At 40.0% G+C, this 22,542-nt stretch overlaps 1 protein-coding gene across 1 annotated transcript; it reads left to right on the plus strand.

Moving 5' to 3' along the window:
• The first annotated feature begins 919 nt into the window (after positions 1–919).
• LOC124868668 (cytochrome P450 4V2) lies at positions 920–14,551 on the plus strand. Its single transcript, XM_047366162.1, has 11 exons — positions 920–1,323; positions 1,408–1,520; positions 3,359–3,444; positions 3,703–3,893; positions 9,203–9,272; positions 9,361–9,487; positions 9,601–9,774; positions 9,863–9,965; positions 11,307–11,441; positions 13,628–13,807; positions 13,907–14,551. Exons 1-11 carry the CDS (start codon positions 1,131–1,133, stop codon positions 14,077–14,079), a joined length of 1,545 nt encoding a protein of 514 aa, XP_047222118.1. The 5' UTR covers positions 920–1,130; the 3' UTR covers positions 14,080–14,551.
• Positions 14,552–22,542: the final 7,991 nt, after the last annotated feature.

Raw genomic sequence — 22,542 nt, forward strand, 5'->3', positions numbered from 1 at the left:
GCCTGCCTCTTTTGTCATCACCCTTTTTCTTATAATCCTTCTTGACTGCTTTTTTCAAGTTCTATAGATATCACTATATCAATTTGCCCTCGACATATTCTCCAGGGCATGCCTTCTACTAATATCTAAGAGACAATAAGCTGCATGGAGTTTGCATGTTCTCCCTGTGCATGCGTGGGTTCTCACCGGGTACTCCGGCTTCCTCCCACAGTTCAAAGACATGCCTGTCAGGTTAATTGGTCACTCTAAATTGCCCTTAGGTGTATGGAGTGTGTGCATGGTTGTTTGTGTGTTGCCCTGCGATGGACTGGCGACCTGTCCAGGGTGTACCCTGCCTCTCGCCCATAGACTGCTGGATATAGGCACCAACTGCCCGGCTACCCACTATGGAATAAGCAGTAGAAAATGACTGACTGACTGATGATAAGTTGTGTTTGTTTACCAAAATTCCTGGTTATACCCAGGAGACACCAAGTAATGCAGAAACATTTAAAGGTGGAAGTCTGAATTTTTGCACATCAGAAAATGTTGCTTCTTCATGAAAATTACAGCAAAGTATGCTAAAAAAAACAATCTTTAAAGCCCCCCAAAGCGCTGTTAGACAAATGCATTTTATTGTACTTGAAGCCAAATGTATTAGCAATCAACTGTAAAAGTCATAAAAGTTCAACAACACAGAGATAAGGCAGTAACATATTAACCAGTCAGGTTTGACATGGTACGAAATGTTGATGTTTCTCTTATTGAGATAATGAATTGGACAAAGTTCTTGATCAGGTCCAGTCTGCAGCAGTGCAACATTAATGATTAACACATTTATTGCATAATTTCTTTAAATAAAGCCAACTTTATTTTTTCACATTTTTGCATTTATTTGAATATACCCACTGTTGTATATGACCAGTTTATTTAAAGGTATTCAAGAAAAAAAATACCAATCTACCTGATGGCAAATAAATGTAATATAAAATGAACTTTTACCCAGTGAGACATCAATAGATTGACCAGAGGGGAGGAGCAGTGAAAGCAGTGCCTATTGTCTCATCCTATTATTTTTCAGGACACACAAGCACAGGCTGGTGCTGATTTCTTAGCACTTAAGCTATACATGCAGGCTGCAGGAGAAAAACATGGCAGTTTTACTTGGAAGTTACAGCTTACCGTTCCTTGGAGCTAGCATTTTCATTGCAGCTCTGATCTACATTACCTACAAGCCGCTGAGCAGTTACCTCCATAAATGGTTTGAGATGAAGCCTATTCCTGGCACGGGTTTCTCATATCCCTTCATTGGAGATGCATTAATATTCAAACCCAACGCAGGAGGTAAGAAAGCACTCAACATGCAAGAGGAACTTAATATGAGGCAAATTTCCATCTTAAACAGTTTCCTTCTGCACCTTGTTTCAGAGTTCTTTAATCAAATTGTGGATTTTACATACCAATTCAAAGATGCACCATTGTTTAAAATCTGGGTTGGACCAATTCCATTTGTTGTCCTTTTTCATGCTGAGACTGTTGAGGTATGTTCACACATTTATAGAACCAGCAGAAAATACAGATGCATCACAAGAACATTATAATATCACTGAAAAGTTAGCAGATACAAAAACAAAAATTTATATAATACATGATTTCATTTTACATATGAAGTAACATAATTCAAGCATGTATTTCTTTCAATTTTGATTTTTTAGCATACAGATTTTCAATGCAGACATGGCAGTGTTTTGAAAAATTGTGCAGACTGGTTGGGGATTAAATTATGCAGTCCAGATTATGCACTTAATACTTGGTTGGGGGTCTTTTTGCATAAATCATTGCATCTGTGCAATGTGGACTCTTTCTGTGACACTGCTTAGGTGTTAAGGAAGCCAGGGTTGCCTTGATTGTGGCCTTCAACTCATCTGGATTGTTGGGTCTTGTGTCTCATCTTCCTTCTTAACAGCGATGTGGTTTAGGTCAGTTGAGATTTCTGGCCAATCAAACACAATGATACCATGCTAAATAAACCAATTTGTATTTTTGCAAGCGAGGCCAGGTGGAAAATCCTGCCACAAATGAAATCCTCACAGTCCTCTGAAGGCTGTTGTTATCCCTGTTGCTTGTGCACCTTTATTCACCACGGTTTGTCCTTCCACTCAACATCAGAATCAGCTTTATTGCCAAGTTTGTGCACACAGACAAGGAATTTGACTCTGGTACACTTTGCTCTTAGTGAAGATTTTTTTTGTCAGTATGAATGGAAATAAGACATTATCGTTAAGATGTACACATATACACAAGAGAAGATAATGTGGGATCAATCCTAGTAAGACTTTTTACCACCAATGAAAAACCAACAGTACTGTGACTTAAATAATTGAATGTCCACAACTTAACTAGAATTTTATATGCTTTCTTTAATTAGTAGAGCTTTGGCAGGAGAAAGCAACAGCTTTAATTCAACAAAACTCACCTTATTTTGACAGAAGTTAAAAGTCTAAACAGTTTATAGGGTGTGTGGGGTCTGCAGAGATATTCAGAGGTCAGCCCTAATGATTCGCTCTGCAGACCTAGTTGTTCATTGCATTATGGACCTGTGCTGTTTTGTGGATGAGCCAAACCACACTGAGACAGGAGACAAAGACAGGGCAGACTGAATTATGGCAGTGTAGAAGATGATCAGCAGCTCCTGTGGAAGGTTGTACTTCTTGAGTTGCCTCAGAAAGTACAGTGTCTTCTGGGCCTTCTGGGCCCAATATTATAATAAAGGTTGCTTGGATGAACAACTGTGAACAATTACCTTCTTTAACAGTGACCTTTTTGTGGCTCACCCTCAATGTGGAGGGTGTCAATGAGTGCCTGCTGGACAACTGTCAAGTCAGCAGTCTTTCCTATGATTGTTTGGCCATAAAATAACATTTCAGTATAAGAAAATCATTTTTTATTACAAATTATCTGAGAAACTGATTTCTGGGTTTTCTTCTGTCAAAAGTGGGTACTGTAAAATATTTATTAAAACACAAGCTATGCTCTTCATTTGTATAAATAATAGTTGAAATGAAAAGAAAGCTGGAAGCATTTACTGAGTTCAACAGTCTGTGGGAGGTTTAACCATCCATTTGGGATGGTTTTTTACCCAGTTTCACACTTTTGATGAGGCATGTGGGGTTGTAGTGACAAAATAATTTAATCCCCACCCAGTCTGGTTCTAGCTGAATAGCTTCACAGACCTTCCGTCTAACTCAAACCTGTTTCTGCCGGCCAGGCTAGGAGTCTAGAGTTCAGCTGAGCTCTAAAAAGATGTTTTTCGCAGTCATTTGTAACAAATGTAGTTGATAAGTATTACCTTTGTGATTTACCAATTTTTCTTCTGTAGAAAATTCTGAGTAACCCTGTTCACCTTGACAAGGCTTTTGCATACACATTTCTTCATCCTTGGCTTGGAACTGGCCTTTTAACCAGGTAATGTCATCACATAAGCAGAACAGATCATTAATATGGATGATATATGACAACTAACAAAATATAAATACGATATCAGTCTGATTTGAGATTTGTATCAGTGTTGCAGAAATTCAGGAGGAATCTGATAAAGGGATGTATAAAACAGCTAATGGCACTTTTCACAAATATTATAAATTCGTTTTACTTTGCCAAAAAAGTTATACTTATAATTTGGAGCAGTGTTATAGATAAGACTAATTTATGTCCTTTATTCAGCACTGGGCAAAAGTGGCGACAGAGAAGAAAGATTCTGACACCAACCTTCCACTTTTCCATCCTCACTGACTTTTTGCAAGTAATGAATGAACAAGCAGAGATTCTGGTGGAGAAGCTGGAGAAGAAGGCAGGAAAAGGTTCTTTCAACTGCTTCAGTGACATCACCCTCTGTGCACTGGACATAATCTGCGGTGAGTAGATATCACCTTTTTAAAATGAAATGATAATCTTCCAATGGAGTCTCTAATGATTGCGGATGTTTTGCTTTTTCAAAACTGGATCAAACTGGATCAAACCAGAGCTTGTGCAGATGTAATCCAAAAAAACTAAACACTTCACCCACCAAAGGTGCAATATTTTACTCCTTTATAGGTGTAAAATAAAGAACTAACTCTTGTTTTTACATGTGTATTTGGTACTTTGCGAAGCTAATTTCAGCTTCACCATTTAACTGTGTTTTTACTTATGTAACTATTACTTGAGGCCAAATTTCAGACCATAAACATATAAATGTCAGTTGGTATGGCAATAAAAGATCCGTGATCTTTGATAATGCTATTGAATTTGGAGCTCACTTATTCTTTATTTGAACAATTCCTATTGTAAATGCATTTCAGATACATTCAAGTTTTTGCCTTTTTCATAAAGATATACCAAAGCACATTCTGCCAACACAGTGGCTCTTATAAAAGACATAACATCTGTTACACTGTTTTGTTCAACCCTGTCCACCTGTCTTGAAACAAAAAACAAGACTAATGGCTCCGACTGGCTTTTGAGGTACTAAAGCAGAAGAAAGACAAAGAGGAGAGCTAAGAGCAAGAGAGACTCTGGCCCTGTCCCAATACCCACACTACACCCTACGCCCCTCTATGAAGTGTTTACTTTGTACAAGTGCATGTAGGGGTCGAAGTGCGCAGGTTACAACCTGCAAAATTGGAGAATTGGGACAGTAGGGGTTACGTCATCGACTTGCACCTCTGTACCATAACTGCAACATCAAAAAGGGCGGGAACCAGCACGGTTTTCACAGTCATGTTGCAACAAGCAATTGTTTTGAGGAGAAGAAAGTGCAGGAAGTGACGGAGGCTTATACACCAGACTCTCGCCGCGTCAGTGTTTGTTTGAAAGGTAACTTCAGTGTTATGACCTACTGACTGCCCAGACTCACTCTGAACCCAGTGGTATCTTACAATGTTGAGCCTGGAAAACCGGTAAAAAAAATATACAGGTCCTTCTCAAAATATTAGCATATTGTGATAAAGTTCATTATTTTCCATGATGTCATGATGAAAATTTAACATTCATATATTTTAGATTCATTGCACACTAACTGCAATATTTCAGGTCTTTTATTGTCTTAATACGGATGATTTTGGCATACAGCTCATGAAAACCCAAAATTCCTATCTCACAAAATTAGCATATCATTAAAGGGTCTCTAAACGAGCTATGAACCTAATCATCTGAATCAACGAGTTAACTCTAAACACCTGTAAAAGATTCCTGAGGCCTTTAAAACTCCCAGCCTGGTTCATCACTCAAAACCCCACTCATGGGTAAGACTGCCGACCTGACTGCTGTCCAGAAGGCCACTATTGACACCCTCAAGCAAGAGGGTAAGACACAGAAAGAAATTTCTGAACGAATAGGCTATTCCCAGAGTGCTGTATCAAGGCACCTCAGTGGGAAGTCTGTGGGAAGGAAAAAGTGTGGCAGAAAACGCTGCACAACGAGAAGAGGTGACCGGACCCTGAGGAAGATTGTGGAGAAGGGCTGATTCCAGACCTTGGGGGACCTGCGGAAGCAGTGGACTGAGTCTGGAGTAGAAACATCCAGAGCCACCGTGCACAGGCGTGTGCAAGAAATGGGCTACAGGTGCCGCATTCCCCAGGTCAAGCCACTTTTGAACCAGAAACAGCGGCAGAAGCGCCTGACCTGGGCTACAGAGAAGCAGCACTGGACTGTTGCTCAGTGGTCCAAAGTACTTTTGTCGGATGAAAGCAAATTCTGCATGTCATTCGGAAATCAAGGTTCCGGAGTCTGGAAGAAGACTGGGGAGAAGGAAATGCCAGAATGCCAGAAGTCCAGTGTCAAGTACCCACAGTCAATGATGGTCTGGGGTACCGTGTCAGCTGCTGGTGTTGGTCCACTGTGTTTTATATCAAGGGCAGGGTCAATGCAGCTAGCTATCAGGAGATTTTGGAGCACTTCATGCTTCCATCTGCTGAAAAGCTTTATGGAGATGAAGATTTCATTTTTCAGCACGACCTGGCACCTGCTCACAGTGCCAAAACCACTGGTAAATGGTTTACTGACCATGGTATCACTGTGCTCAATTGGCCTGCCAACTCTCCTGACCTGAACCCCATAGAGAATCTGTGGGATATTGTGAAGAGAACGTTGAGAGACACAAGACCCAACACTCTGGATGAGCTAAAGGCCGCTATCGAAGCATCCTGGGCCTCCATAAGACCTCAGCAGTGCCACAGGCTGATTGCCTCCATGCCACGCCGCATTGAAGCCGTCATTTCTGCCAAAGGATTCCCGACCAAGTATTGAGTGTATAACTGTACATGATTATTTGAAGGTTGACGTTTTTTGTATTAAAAACACTTTTCTTTTATTGGTCGGATGAAATATGCTAATTTTGTGAGATAGGAATTTTGGGTTTTCATGAGCTGTATGCCAAAATCATCCGTATTAAGACAATAAAAGACCTGAAATATTTCAGTTAGTGTGCAATGAATCTAAAATATATGAATGTTAAATTTTCATCATGACATTATGGAAAATAATGAACTTTATCACAATATGCTAATATTTTGAGAAGGACCAGTATTTGTCGGCTTGCTGTCTAAAGTTTACGCAGTTCTTATTATTCTGATTTGATGGCTGGTTACGTTGACGGTTGTGATTGGTATTTGCTCAGAACGTCATCTGCAGCAGTGAATTGTGGGTAATATACTTCGGCGAAGTCCGCTTAGATGCGGGCTTCGCCAAAGGGCGGATTGAGGGCACAAAAGGGTCGGGGCTAAGGACCACTCTGGAGAATTGGGTCACACTATGGACTCGAACCCATCAACAGGAACGCGCAATTCAGGGACACAAGGGTGGAAATGCCGGTATTGGGACAGGGCCTCTGTTATGGCCCCAGACCAGACCTGCCTCCATCCTCTTGTGGGGGTTTGTCTTTTTTTCTGTACTGCCTTTACGTGTGGGAAGGGTCGTCCTGCTGCTACATCTCCAGTTTAGCTACCTCCCTCTGCTGGTGGACCCCCAGAAGAGCCTCCAAGGTTTACCTTTTCAAAGATGATTGGCTGGAGGACGCTTGGACTGCACCACCCACCCAGAAGCTGCAGCCAATGATGAATAAGAGGGAGATTTAAAAGCTGGTGTCTGCTTGGTTTTGCTACAGGAGAAGCTCTCCCAGCTGAGTGTGCCCGACTCCACCTGCAGGTGGATCACTGACTTCCTGTCTGACAGGAAGCAGCGCGTGAGGCTGGGGAAGCACGTCTCTGACTCCCTGACCATCAGCACCGGTTCCCCCCAAGGCTGTGTTCTCTCTCCTCTGCTCTTCTCCCTGTACACCAACAGCTGCACCTCCAGTCACCAGTCTGTCAAGCTTCTGAAGTTTGCGGACGACAACACCCTGATCGGACTCATCTCTGATGGTGACGAGTCTGCGTACAGATGGGAGGTGGACCATCTGTTGGACTGGTGCAGCCAGAACAATCTTGAGCTCAACGCTCTAAAGACAGTGGAGATGGTTGTGAACTTCAGGCAGAACCCAGCCCCACCTGCCCCCATCACCCTCTGTGACTCCACAATTGACACTGTGGAATCTTTCCGCTTCCTGGGAACCATCATCTCCCAGGATCTCAAGTGGGAGCCAAACATCAGCTCCCTCATCAAGAAAGCCCAGCAGAGGATGTTCTTCCTGCGGCAGCTGAAGAAATTCAACCTGCCAAAGACTATGATGGTGCACTTCTACACAGCCATCATTGAGTCCATCCTCACCTCCTCCATCACCATCTGGTACGCCGCTGCTACAGCCAAGGATAAGGGCAGGCTGCAGCGTGTCATTCGGTCTGCTGAGAAGGTGATTGGCTGCAGTCTACTGTCGCTCCAGGAACTGTACACCTCCAGGACCCTGAAGCGGGCAGGGAAGATTCTGGCTGATCCCTCCCACCCCGGTCACAGACTCTTTGAGACTCTCCCCTCTGGCAGGAGGCTGCGGTCCATCCGGACCAAAACCTCACGCCACAAGAACAGTTTTTTCCCATCTGCCACCAGCCTGGTTAACAAAGCCCGGAAACCACCCTGACACTGTCCCTTTCCCCCACACCCCCCCTTTTTTTGCTGACAGGACACTTGTAACTTGTAACTCTATGTGTTACATTAACGCTCAGCTTGGACTCCTGCTTTACTTGCACTGCTTTACTTGCACAATGATCACCTGCACTGTTGTATTGCTCTTGCATCTTATACTGCTCTATATTTACTCTCACTCACTTAAAACTGTGCACATATATTTATATTATATTGTAGATATGTTTATACTGTTTAATTTGTACTGTATTGCACCGACTACGCCAAAACAAATTCCTTGTATGTCCAAAAACGTACTTGGCAATAAAGCTTTTCTGATTCTGATTCTGATTCTGATTCACTTCAGTTTCTTTGGATCTTTCAATTTGACCTTCAACTAGTTGGTTCACTCTCATGAGTTGCTTTTTGTTGTAATTTAGATCATTTTTGAAGAAAACTTTGATTCTTGTTTTTTGTTTTGCACTCATACCCTAAAAATAAATTATGAGTTATTCTTTTTTGTAAATCCCTTTTTGGGCCCCCTGAATAACACCAAATAGTTTTCTCAGTTTTGTCAAACAGAGGTCATTAGAATTTTTTTTTAGCAACTTCAAATTTTGAGTTTGTACTATTTTCAAGTAATTTTAGGTTGAATGGTTTTTCAGAACACTCTGTTCTTATTGTATTACACGTTTTACTTACTTTACTGCATGGATTTAAAACCAGATATTTACTATATTGCCGTCGGGTCCCACCACCAAATCAATGGATTCTGGTGTTACAATCATTTCCATGGCTACAGGTGTATAATGTTTGGTCAGGAGAAACTTGACTGTCCTGCAAAGAGTCCTGACCTCAACCTTCTTGAACACCTTTAGGATGAATTAGAGCAGAGGCTGCAATTCTGGTTTTCCCATTCAACTATAAACACACTCCTAAACCTTGTGGAAGATGTTTACAGAATAGTTAAAGTTGCTATTGCTGGCAACTATGGGTCTAACAACAAATTGGACCGTATAAATTAAGAATAGGAAGTCATCAAAGATCATGTACATGTAGGGAGACAAATACTTTTGGTAATGTAATTGCATATTAAACTATTTCAAACAATAGTGCAAAGATTTGCGCATGTATGTGTGTGTGATGATGTAGAAACGTTTATCTTGATCTACAAAATTTCTTTGTTCAGAAACTGCAATGGGAAGGAAAATTTACGCACAGAGTGATTCGGAATCAGAGTATGTTAAATGTGTATACAGGTATGCGTTTCAGTTTCCTTTCACACAAGTGCAAAATCTGAGAAAATAACATCTGATCAGAAGGCTCAGCAATGTCTTTCACCTTCAGAATGAGTGACATTGTCAGTCACAGACAGAGGACACCTTGGTTTTGGCCTGACTTTATTTACTACTACTTTGGTGAGGGCAAGAAGCATGACCAGACTCTGAAGATCCTCCATTCCTTTACCTATAAAGTGAGTTACTGAGCTAGTGGTGAGAGGATGGCTAAACATCAAATGCATTATTTGAATTCCATCATTCAGAAAATTGAAACTTTAACAGCATCTTTAAAAATCTCTATGAGCAGGTTATAAGAGAAAGGTCTGAAAACATGTCCTACATTGAATCAGACAATGACTCTGACCACGGCAAGAGGAAGCGACAGGCCTTTCTGGACATGCTCCTGAAGACCACAGATGAAGACGGCAACAAGTTGAGTCATCAGGACATCCAAGAGGAAGTGGACACCTTTATGTTTGAGGTTGGTAGTTGGACAAATAAGTGTTTTTGTGATAGAAAAACATGAACCTAAGCAGCTATAGATACATTTAACTGTTTATGTTTTCCAGGGTCATGACACTACGGCTGCCTCCATGAACTGGGTCCTCCACCTGCTGGGATCCCATCCTGAGGTGCAACAAAAAGTTCAACAAGAGCTGCAGGAAGTGTTTGGTAATGTCATTATGGCCCATTCTTCTTTTTTTTTTTTATATTCTAGGCCTAGGGTTTTTGACTTATATTTATTCCGACTCATTTGTTCTTCCATAAGTTTAACAACTATGACAACCTTTTGTTAAAAATACATATAATTCTACTCATTAAAAACAATTGTCTGCAGTGTGGTATAATGTACTGTGCTTCCATGCAGTTTTCTACAGTTTGAGCAAAAAGACCTTTGAGCTGCAGTAAATGTTAATTTTGTAACAGCTGAAAAAACCAAAGATGCCCTAAAGTGCAGGAGCATTAATAAGCCATAATTAAATCCTGTACACAAAAGCTCCATTTCCTCTTTAAACCTGAAGCAAATTTCCTTACCTAACACACAGTGCCTTGCAAAAGTAGCTCTTTGACTTTTTCACATTTTCTGATGTTACAGCCAAGAACTAAAATGTGCTTTTAAGGGATATTACATGATACCAACACAAAGGAGCACATAATTATGAACTGAAGTAAAAGAATACATATATCCATCCATTGTCTATACCTGCTGGTCCTTGATAGGCTGGTGCCTATCTTCAGTGGTCGTTGGGGAAGAGGCAGGGTACCCTGGACAGGTCACCAGTCTATCACTGGGAAACACAAAGACATACAGTACAAACAACCATGAAAGCACACATTCATTCCTAAGAGACCAATAAACCTAACAGCCATGTTTTTGGAACGTGAAAGGTAGCCAGGGACCCCAGAAAGAACCCTTGCATGCACAGCCATTGTTGAACACAAGCCATAAAAGGACCTCTTTACAGTTTATAACACGTCATATAAGAAGACAGAGCAAATATGGTAAAAGGGGCTCTGGTCAGAGAAGACCAAAACACAACTTTCTTGCCAACATACAAAATGCATTTTTGGTTGAAACTAATACTGAACATAATGCTGAAAACACTATTCACACCTTGAAACATGGTAGTGGCAGCATCATACTGCGAAGATGCTTTTCTTCAGCAGGGACAGGGAAGCTGGTTTCAGAGTTGATGGGCAGTGAGATGGAATTAACCACAGGGCAATAATGGAAGAAAACCTGTTAGAAGCTGCAGAGCATTTGAGAGCATAGGTTCACCTTCCAGCAGAAGATCAACACTGAACATAGAGTTCAGAGCTACAGTGAAATGGTTCAGTCCAGAGAATGCTAATCTGCTAGAATGACCCAAACTCCAGACCTAAATCCAGCTGAGAATCTGTGATAAAACTTCAAGATTACGTTTCACAGCTATTTTCTCACCGAGGCCTATTTAGTGTGAAAATTGTGTTGTAAAAAAGGGTTTACCACTGTGTCTTATTTATTGTGCAAAGGTACATCAGGTCGCCCCATTAACACAGAGGACCTGAAGAAGCTCAAATACATGGAATGTGTCATCAAGGAGGGTCTGCGGCTGTTTCCTTCTGTGCCTTTCTTCGCTCGAAGCCTCTGTGAAGTCTGCAATCTCAGTGAGTTACATGTGACAAGTAACCCTTGAATTAAAGTGTTCTTACAGTATATGTTTGAAAAAATACACATGCTGGTGTTGTATTTTACATTGCATTTATCCACAAGGAGACAAGGATGGAGGAGTTATTGTGGTCGATGAGTTTGTGATAAACCTTCAGGCGAGTTTAAATATCTTTTGGGAGTAGTCTTAATGACTGAGCTCTCCAGAGGTTAACTCTGGTCAAGGTGAAAAAACATGATCTGACTGCCCCTCAGAGTCAGTCTCAAGGGAAACCACACATGTACCATGATAGGTGCTTTTTTTTTTTTTTTACAGTTGTGTTTACTTTGATTTTTTACTGGCTCCGGTTCAGTTTACCATTCACCAGTTCATACCAACATTTTGTATCTGTGGCCTAAGAAATGCAAATAATACATAAAAAGCTCAAATTATACATGCAATTTATTTATTTATGTGTACATTATTTTATAAAGATATTGTATCAACGACAAAAACTGACAAAGGGTTTAAGCCACTTGCACCCATTTGGGCTTTGAGTCAATTCGCCTCTGTCAGTTCCTACCACATTTCATACTAAAGTGCTTAACGTCTAAAACAGATGGAGAACCAGAAGTTTTTCCTTTTAGCTTTTAATGATGCTAAATACACCACAAAATGTACTAAAAATGAGAGAATAAGCAACCAATTCAGCCCCTGATTTACTTGCTAGAACATTAATTGTAAGTACTTATCAGCAGAGGAGTTTCCATTATTAAAGCTATTCAAGGCTTCCTTTCTGAAAGGCCTATCGACCTTAGAATGTCTGCATTTTCAGAGCTCTTTCTGCTGAACAAAACCAGCCATCAATTAAATGAAATTAAGTTTGTTACATTTACCTTACTGGAAAAGCCGCCACACCGATCACTCTGGAAAGAAATCTAAGTAACAAGATGAAGAAATCAGCAGTGTTGTATAAAAGCAGTAAGTGGCAGCAGGAAAAATGTGAGTAGCATTTTCTATTACATATGGTACACCCTACTTGGGGTTTCTCTGTTTTCCTTCCTGCTACAGACAGTATCCTGGTATTTTTGGTTGACTCAGATGTTTATCACACCGTGTGAGAAAATGTTGCAGTCTTACAGACACAGTCTCAGAGAGTGTGTGGTGTGTGTTTATTACATTACAGTGATTAAACTGATACATTTATTCACAAGGACGCGAGCATGAAGGAGTTATTGTGGTCGATGAGTTTGTGATAAACCTTCAGGCATATCTTTTGGGAGTAGTCTTAATGACTGAGCTCTCCAGAGGTTAACTCTGGTCAAGGTGAAAAAACATGATCTGACTGCCACTCAGAGTCAGTGCTTGCAAGTTGTTTAGGGTATGTCTCTACCAGCTTTGTACATCTAGGAACTGCTTTTTTTGCCTATTGTGTTCAGTCAGTTTGAATGAAGAGTGTGTGTTAGCATCAACTTTCCAGTCTTACCACACATTCTCATTTGGATTTAGATCTGGACTTTGGATTTAGATCTGGACTTTGGATTTAGATCTGGACTTTGATTGGACCTTAACACTTTGATCTAAACCATTCCATGGTAGCTCAGGCCCCTTTATGAATTACTGCCTCCAACTCAGTCTCAAGTCTGTCGCAGCCTCTAAAGGTTTTTCATTTAGCATTGCCCTCCATTCATCTTCACATCAACTCAGACCAGCTTTCCTGTCCATGCTAAAGAAAAGCATCCCCACAACATGATGATGCCACCACCATGTTTCACTGTGAGGAGGGTGTGTAGAGGGCGAGGTGCAATGTTAGCCTTCCTGCATGCATAGCTTTTGAATGTGGCCCATTTTTGTCTTTCCTGACCAGAGAACCTTCTTCCACATATGTGCTGTGTCCACTATGTGGCTTGCAAATGTAATTTGTTATGGATTTCTTTCAAGGATTACAATCTTTTCACCACTGTTCCATAAAGACTAAGATGTGGACATATTCTTCCTCCTGGGTCGTGCATCTTTGCAGCTTCTCGAGAGTTACCAAGGCCCTAGTCTCTGCTTCTTGGATTAACACTCTCCTAGCCCGACCCATTAGTTTAGACTTTAACAGGATATATTCTTAGTTTTATTATATTAGGGCCACTTTTAGTAATATGAAAAACACTTGGTAATTGGTAAAGAAATTGAATTGGTTTTTACTTTCACTTTTAGATGGTTTCAAGGTTCCCAAAGGAGCGAATGCGATCATCATCACCTATAGTCTTCACCGTGATCCACGATACTTTCCAGAGCCAGAGGAGTTCCGGCCGGAGCGTTTTTTTCCTGAGAATTCAGCTGGAAGGCCTCCATATGCATATGTCCCTTTCTCTGCTGGACTTCGCAACTGCATCGGTGAGAAAAAACAAATTCTGGGTTTCGATGTGTCCACATTCATGTTTTATTAGTGGGTCATGTCTTATATTGGTATTTGTGCTGTATTCTGATGTTCAGGCCAACGTTTTGCACTTATGGAAGAAAAGGTGGTATTGGCGTCCATTCTCCGTAACTTCAACGTCGAGGCTTGTCAGAAACGTGACGACCTTCGTCCGGTAGGGGAGCTCATCCTGCGACCGGAGAAGGGCATTTGGATCAAACTGGAAAAGAGGGAACCTCTAGCATCATAAATTAGCATCGGCTTAATAACTCTGAGTCATGTCATTCATTCAAAATGTTAGCTTTGTGACTTTGAAGAGGCAAAAGAGCAGAGAATTAATTGAAAGTTATGAAACATTCTATCATTTGATCTTGTTTACAAATTCAATACATTAAGAAATATTTAAGAAACAGAGCTTTGCATGTCACTGGAGCTCAGTTATTTCCCAGTATTAATGTTTGCCTCATTTTGGGATTTCTATCCCCCAAATGATTCCTCATTACAATTTTAAAGAATATTTGGAATGTTTAAAGAATGGGGTCTTTCCGTATGGAGTTTGCATGTGCTCCCTGTGTGTACGTGCATTGTTGTCTGGTGTGTGACTATGTAGCCCTGAAGGATAAGTGTGCATAGACAATAGATGAATGGATGGAACTAATTCATTTGTTTCCTTCTGAGTCACATATAAAGGAAGCTTAATAATTAAATAGGCTGCACATAAATATCTGGGACTTTCAATATTAACATTGCTTTCCACCACAGCTATAGTTTAAACATAGTTTTTCAGCTTGACATCTAAAGTTATTGCAAAACAAATTGTTGCAACAAGGCAAATAACTTGACCAGTGCACAACTCACTCTCCAGGTGAGTTGTGCACCTGGAGTTAAATGTATCCCCATCACACTGTTACCGAATCTATGTTTCTTCCAATGCCGTAACAGCTATGCTGCCTTAGGTAAAAGAGACTCCATCATTCATTTCCTACTATCTGATTCTGTGGCATACAGATACTCGTACTCGTCGTCTTCCGCTTTATCCGGGACCGGGTCGCGGGGGCAGCAGACTCAGCACAGACGCCCAGACGTCCCTCTCCCCAGACACCTCCTTCAGCTCCTCCGGGGGGAGCCCAAGGCGTTCCCAGGCCAGCCGAGAGACATAGTCCCTCCAGCGTGTCCTGGGCCGTCCCCTGAGCCTCCTCCCGGTGGGACGTGCCTGGAACACCTCCCCAGGAAGGCGTCCAGGGGGCATCCGGTATAGATGCCCGAGCCACCTCAACTGGCTCCTCTCGATGTGGAGGAGCAGCGGCTCTACTCCGAGCTCCTCCCGGATGGCCGAGCTCCTCACCCTATCTCTAAGGGAGTGCCCGGCCACCCTACGGAGGAAGCTCATTTCAGCCACTTGTATCCGGGATCTCGTTCTTTCGGTCATGACCCAAAGTTCATGGCCATAGGTGAGGGTAGGAACGTAGACCGACCGGTAAATCGAGAGCTTCGCTTTTCGGCTCAGCTCTCTCTTCACCGCAACGGACCGGCACAGCGCCCCCATTACTGTGGCAGCCGCACCGATCCGTCTGTCGATCTCCCGCTCCATTCTTCCCTCACTTGTGAACAAGACCCCGAGATACTTGAACTCCTCCACTTGAGGCAGGAACTCCCCTCCAACCTGAAGAGGACAAGCCACCCTTTTCCGGTCGAGAACCATGGCCTCGGACTTGGAGGAGCTGATCTTCATCCCAGCTGCTTCACACTCGGCTGCGAACCGCCCCAGTGCATGCTGTAGGTCTTGGCTAGATGGGGCCAGCAGGACCACGTCATCTGCAAAAAGAAGAGACTTTTCAAAAAATTAGATCATGAAAAAGTAAAATTTTTTTTGTCACTCAATTTAGAAAGTAAAACACATGTTTTATATAGATTCATTACACATCAAGTGAAATATTTCAAACCTTTATTTCTTGTAATTTTGATGATTATGGTTTACATATTGAAAACCCAAGATTAATTTATTGTTCTGTTTTTATGCATATATGACATGAAGTATTCATTTTGTTTGTGAATGAATGTTATAAATAAATCAAATCAAAATCCAGATTGTTTAAGGGTCTCAGCAATTGCAAGAACAGACTAACATTACATAACAAAAGAAGAGTCCCAAAGGCTAGCTGTTCCCACCAAATCAAAGTTGCCCAGAGTGACTTTTTTTCTACAATGTTAAAGCAGCTGCAGATGATCAGCCAGGTGATTAAAAGGCAGCACTGATTGGTTTCCAAGGGTCTGGAACATCCAGTCAGCAACTGCAGAGTCACAACCAATCTCAGACTGGCACAGTCTACTTTAAATAAAAAGAGATAATCTTGTATGTATAAAACATAAAAAGATTAATCACAATAATAATTTACTCTGCTTTACAAGTGAGAAAGTAATTGATAAATCCTTCTGACACAAAAGAGCCTTTTTGTGTCATACCTATTAAAATAGTAAGGCCCAGGCATGGTGCTTGTGGCACAGGGGGTTAAGCATGCGACCAATGTATGGAGGCTTTGCTACATGTCTTTCCCCTCTCTCCACCCCCATTTCCTGTCTGCCTACTTTGAAAAATACTGGAATATCAAAGGCCACTAATGCTGCAAAAAAATCTAAAAAGAAAATAATAGTAAGGCCATAACATGTATTGATGGTATGGATGGTGACGTTGCATCCATAACAACACTGTCTTAAATCCTGTCTCCGTACAAGGCTGTAGACACGTAACACAGTTTTTCTGTCAGAAAAAATACCTTTTAAGGAGTGGGTCAAACATACAGTATGTGAGGCCACTTATTAGTGACACAGAGAGAGGATATCATGAGGACCGAAAGGCAGGAAATCTGTCATGAGGTGTTTGTAAATTGACCCAAATGCAGACGGAAGTAGAAGTGGATAAAAATGTTTAGTTATGAAAAGGCAAAGTTACAGCTTAACACTGGAAACAGGAGACGCATATGAGGAGGTGCAATGGACATACAGCAGGTAAGCAACCAGTTGAATCCAGCAAACAAAAATAAGCAAGAGCTTATATACAGCACCATTGAGAGGAAATGTAATGTCAAACACAGCTGAGGGCTCACAATAACGGGCAGGCGCAGGTAGGGAGAATGAGCTTAATTGCTGAGCTTGCAGTACAGAGGGAAGGCCGAGCAACTAAAGGAAGACACTGAAACTAAACAGACATATGCAGAACACTAAATAAAGAAGGAAAGGCAAATATAAATCTAAGGAAAAATAATTCAGAGCACACATGGAATAAACTAAAGAAACTAAGCACAAGGAATAAATAAGATAACAGCATCTAATTATTGATGACCACTGAGTAAAACAAAATCACGAACAAAGGGAACAATAATGAAAAACCCAAATTGGAACCAAAACACTCAAAGATCATAACAAAATGTGGATGAGCTCAGCAGATGTAAACGCGGATAGAGAGAAAAGATTTCGGCTCACCTCTTGTTTCCCTGCAATGAAATTGGTGTACCAGGTGGGCATGGTTTGCAAGCCATTTCCAATGCTGCACCAGTAAGTGGTTTTTAGACAGTGGCAAAAGTGGCAGACTGATAGAAGCATAACAGACCTATTTTGGTGCAGAAACAAAATGCCTCAAGTAATAAAGTCAATGAATCAGGAGAATTTGACAAATTCAGGGTTTATGTTTGAGATCGCTGGTAGGTTATATTATTGCATATTTATGCAATATCAACGTTTTTTCAGCGGTTAGAGATTAAATAAAATGCAGTCTCCCTGATAAGTCTTGTTTGACATTATCCTGCCCCCAAATAGTTTGCTTTCCATTTAAGGAGAAAACTCCTCCCAGATCACTTTGTCATCACTTCTTCCCAGATTATCTGCCGGGTGAATGTTAAAGAGGAACTAAATTCAAAATCAACTTTTTTTTTGCAGATTAACTGTATATATTGGGCCATCAGGGTGCTATCTTTATGTCACAGAAAATCTAACTCCTCAAAGGGATATTGTGAAACTTTTTGAGAATGAACGTTCAGATTTCCAGGGAATTAAAGATTTTGCTTTACCATTAATACTTTGAATTTGATTGTTAGGTTGCAAAGCTAATGCTGTAAAACATTTGCCTTGACTCCCTTCACCTCATTGGATAAGAGGAAGTTGGCCTACATCTTCACTTTATTAATTAAAATTTGAGCGGCAGACTTTTTGTGTGGTGTTCCAAATGTAATAACATCACTCTTCTGCAACTTCTGGGTGTTATACAATATTACAATGATACAACTATCGTGAGCTGCAAGCTAGAACATAGTTGAAAAGGTAAAGTTGTGAAACTGATGATGTGTTGACGTTAAACCCTATGGGTGATGAGCTGATGATCGGTGATATGTTCTGCCGCTATGTTTTGCACAACTACTTTATGCTTAACACTTTCATAGAAACAATAACAGCACAAATAATCTGCCATTGTGAGAAAACTGTGACACTGTCAGAAGCTGGATGTTATAGTCTGTTTGCTTCTACTTTGTTCTGTCATCCATGGATAAAAATGTTGCATGCTCTGGCTCATTTTATTACATTGATGGGCCATTTCTGACCAAAGCATGAGTATCATAAAGGAAAAGAGGCCAATGTGTGACTGATTTTCTGATGTCACTGTAACATATTGATGAAGCCATTTTTGCTACATATCTCACATGTAACAATTATTTTAATGTCAAACGTCTAAAACTTAGTGGGACATTTGAGTAGGATGGAGTTATTTTTAAACATCAATGGTCATATATTGTGCAGCGACAATTTGGGTTTTATGCTATTATAAAATGCTGTAGTATATCATTAATGTGGAGTGATGTTGTATTTATGAGACCCTTGTGACATTGCTTAATAAAGTAATGTGACTGAATCAGAGTTGAAATAAACTAAAAGGGATATTTGAGACTTTTCTTTTTGGATTAAACTGCTACTAGATCCAGATTTATCCAGTTTTACCAAATAGAGTCGATTCAATCTGAGGACGGAGGCTGAATTATTTTAAATGAGTGTAACAGACTCTTTAATTAGTCTAAAAACAACAATAACCTTACATCTAATATCTAATATTGTGAAGGTTTTAAAATGTGTATCTATTATTTAATATTTATTAATTAATTAAAATCGAATAATTATTTCTTTACAATGATCCGAAATTCAGATGTCATGTAAAAAGTTACTGATTGTAGCCATTTATTTATTGGTTATTATTAATGGTTGCATATCTACATCTCCATGCTCTTTCAGGATCCTGGACTGGTTTGTGTTGTGTCTTGTTATTTTTCTTCTCACAGCAGGCCAATTTCCTATGAATGTGAGGCTGTGTTTGTGTTTTTGTTACCAGCCTAAGCCATGAAGTCATCAAGCCACTGTTTAAGAGGACCAGCGAAGCTTCAAGCCAACTGCCAGATTCTCCAACTTTGGTTGCAGTAATCCAGGTATATTCTTGCAATGATCCAAGTAAGACCAAAGTCCTTACCCCTCATTTTCCTATGTCCGAGTACCACTAAATTCTGGAGCTTTCCTCAACCCTTTTCTTTAAATTCTCTGCCATCTTCAAATAACCTCCTGGTTTGCCCCCTCGGTGCTGTACTCACCAGATAACCTCGAAAGCTGCCCGCTGGTTCTCTGAGCCTACTCATCTTGGTCAACAAACCCTGAAGATTCACCACTTTGCTCACACTTCAAATAACACAATTACCTCTCATAATTAATAGACATCACCTTGCAAAATACTTCATGTGGTTTAACATTTCAGATTTTGTCACATTACAAACACAAACCTCTATGTATTTCATTGGGATTTTTCATAGTACATCAACTCAAAGCAGTGTATAATTGTGATGTGTTTGTTTTTTATTTTTTGCAAAGTCTTTTGGTTATGTTTCTACCAGCTTTACACACCTAGCAATTGCATTTTGCCCATTCTTTGCAAAATAGCTCAATCTCAGTCAGACTGCGTGAAGAGCATCTATTAACATTGATTTTCAATCTTGCCCTTGATTCCTAATTGGATATAGATCTGGACTCTGACGTAGCCTTTCCAACACATGAAGATTGACCTAAATTCCCATTGTAGCCCTGGCTGCATGTTCAGGGGTGCTATCCTGCCGGAAGGTGAACCTCTACCCTATAGTCTCAGGTCTGTTTTAGCCTTTATAAGGTTTTCTTCCAGGATTACCTTGTATTTAGCTCCATCATCTTCCCACCAACTCTAGCTTCCCTGGCCCTGCTGAACCTCCACCATGTTTAACCATGGGGATGGTGCGTTCAGGGTGTAGTGTTTTGCACGTAGGCTAAGAAGTTACATTTTGATCTTATCTGACCAGAACACCTTCTTCAGTGTGTTTGCTATGTTCCCTACGTGCATCATTTCCTTCTACATTAAAATTATGCAGTACTTTGTGTTGGTCTATCATTTTAAATCCAAATAAAATACTCTGACGTTTGTAGTTGTAATGTGACAAATGTGGAAATGCTCAAGGGTTATGAATATGTCTACAAGGCGCACCACTAATCTGCCTCTCTTCCTTAGAAACCTTCCTGAATTGCTGCCATCACATAAGCTTTAAACCTGCACCAGACAATTACCTCAGTAAACATTTCCATCTTCAATATCAAGTGGGTACATAGCAGTAGAGAGGATAGCTCTAAGCTGCCATCAAAACAGAGTTGGTCAAACCCAAAGGTCTCCTAAAAACTGTCATGATGAGAGCCATTTTTCACATTTTTTGGTGCTCTATAACTCCCATATATAAATCTTTTAAACGACTCCATACTCCATATTTGGCATCCAGCTGTTAACCCTGTATTGGAGGTCTGCAAATTATTTACCGTAATCCAATTTTCTTTAGTTTCAATAAACTTCAGTGCAGCTCAGTTGATTTATACTGTGCCAATACACAACAAAAGTAATTTCAAAGCCTATTACAGACAAACTGATCCGATTCATATCCAGAAATATTTGATCAAATCAAGAAAACTTTTTAGAGAAACATTGTGGTTTACCACGAGAAACTGAATCATAATGAGGTCATTTGGCTCTAGTGTGAGGAAGGGTAATCATAGCATGACACACTTACAAATGACCCCATTCGTTATGTCACAGGATGATTTAAAGGGCGTGTCTGCAAGGGTCATTGCCTTACACCAAAGTGACTTGACTGATGATGGATTGTGGGATATGTTCCAATGCTATTATTTGGATTATTGAACACATTCCTAATCAATGACTGGGGAGAAGTGAGGTGCTTCGTTTCCAAATTAAGCAGGAACACTTCATTCCTCTGAGGCTTCCTAAGAAAAGGCTCTGATAAAATAGCTTTGGTGAGTGGTGTGTGTCAAGGTTTTAGACAGTTCTTAAGTTTTTATGCTGTTTATACCCAAAGTTATTAAAGAGTTACATTATAAATAAAATGTTTGTAAATACCAGTTTCTTTTTATTCAGGATGTCCTTTCAGTCTAATGAAACATTTTCATAAAAGTTTTAAAAGACAAATTTTGTGCTTTATGAATCTGGGAATGGTTTAAGGAGACAGACTCATTTAACCTACTAAAGATCCTTTTCAGTTGAGTGAAAAAAATAAAGCACCTTATAACATATTCAGTTCTCCAAAAATTGGTGAAAAAGGCCCACAGCATCACAGATTTTTTTTTCCAGCTTGCATCCCTCTCGGTTAGCATGTTGATAGCTTTTAATGGTTTTTATGGAGACATGGTGTCCTCCGAAGTGCTTTTCTTTGTTGCAGTTTTCAAACAGTTAGCTTGGATTCCATTCTCCAGAATACAATCTGGCAGGGTAAACATTGGTTCCTGTCCAGTCTTATTTGCCACAGGTTTCTAATTGTTTTTAGCATTTTAATAATTGCTCTAAGTGTAAATATGAGCAAGTTTAGTTGAATAGGTATCTTCTTGTATTTATTTAATGATTATTGAAAATCAACATGTCTGCCTTACTTAATAGAATGTTATTGTCTTTCTAATGTCTTTAAAGAGGCCGTTATGTGGTGGTAAATTGATTATTCCAAAAATTAGGCACATTCGATAATAATAATAATAATAATACTTAAAAGCAAAAATACATTTAAAATAAGTTATTCTCTAAATTTAGATACCTCTTGCAACATTTACTTAATTCTGAGAAAATCATTTCATGTCCAACAATCTTTGGTAAATTTTATGAGATTCTGTTACTGAAGATTTTCTGGACCTAAATTCATTACATCCATGCCTAATAAAGTGCTTACATTTTATGCCAAAAATGTAATTGAAGACGGAGAAAAGCAGAAAAAAAAACATTTTAACAGGTATGCATTTTCTTTACAGCAAAATCTACTGTTTCAGTGCAATCTACAGGATACATGACAACTCTGCAATAAGAATAAGCAATATGAAAGGCTTCAGTCAGTCTTTAATATTGGCAAATTTTAAGTGAGACATTTGTGTGCCCTCTGGAGTTCTCAGATTAAACAGAATGAAAACCCCTTTGAAAATAAATATGGTGATTGATTTTCCCGTTTTCTTTGAAATTGAAATTTTGCTCAATGTATTAAAAGACATACAACCTTCTGCTCAGAGGACACAGCAAGGTCTTCTAATTTACGAATTAAAAGGGATACCTTTAGAAAATGAGAATCATTTAACTCTGTTCTAACTTCTCAAATGTAGAATTTGCTGCAGATGAAAC

The sequence above is a fragment of the Girardinichthys multiradiatus genome, chromosome 5 (assembly GCF_021462225.1).
Source record: "Girardinichthys multiradiatus isolate DD_20200921_A chromosome 5, DD_fGirMul_XY1, whole genome shotgun sequence".
NCBI lineage: Eukaryota > Metazoa > Chordata > Actinopteri > Cyprinodontiformes > Goodeidae > Girardinichthys > Girardinichthys multiradiatus.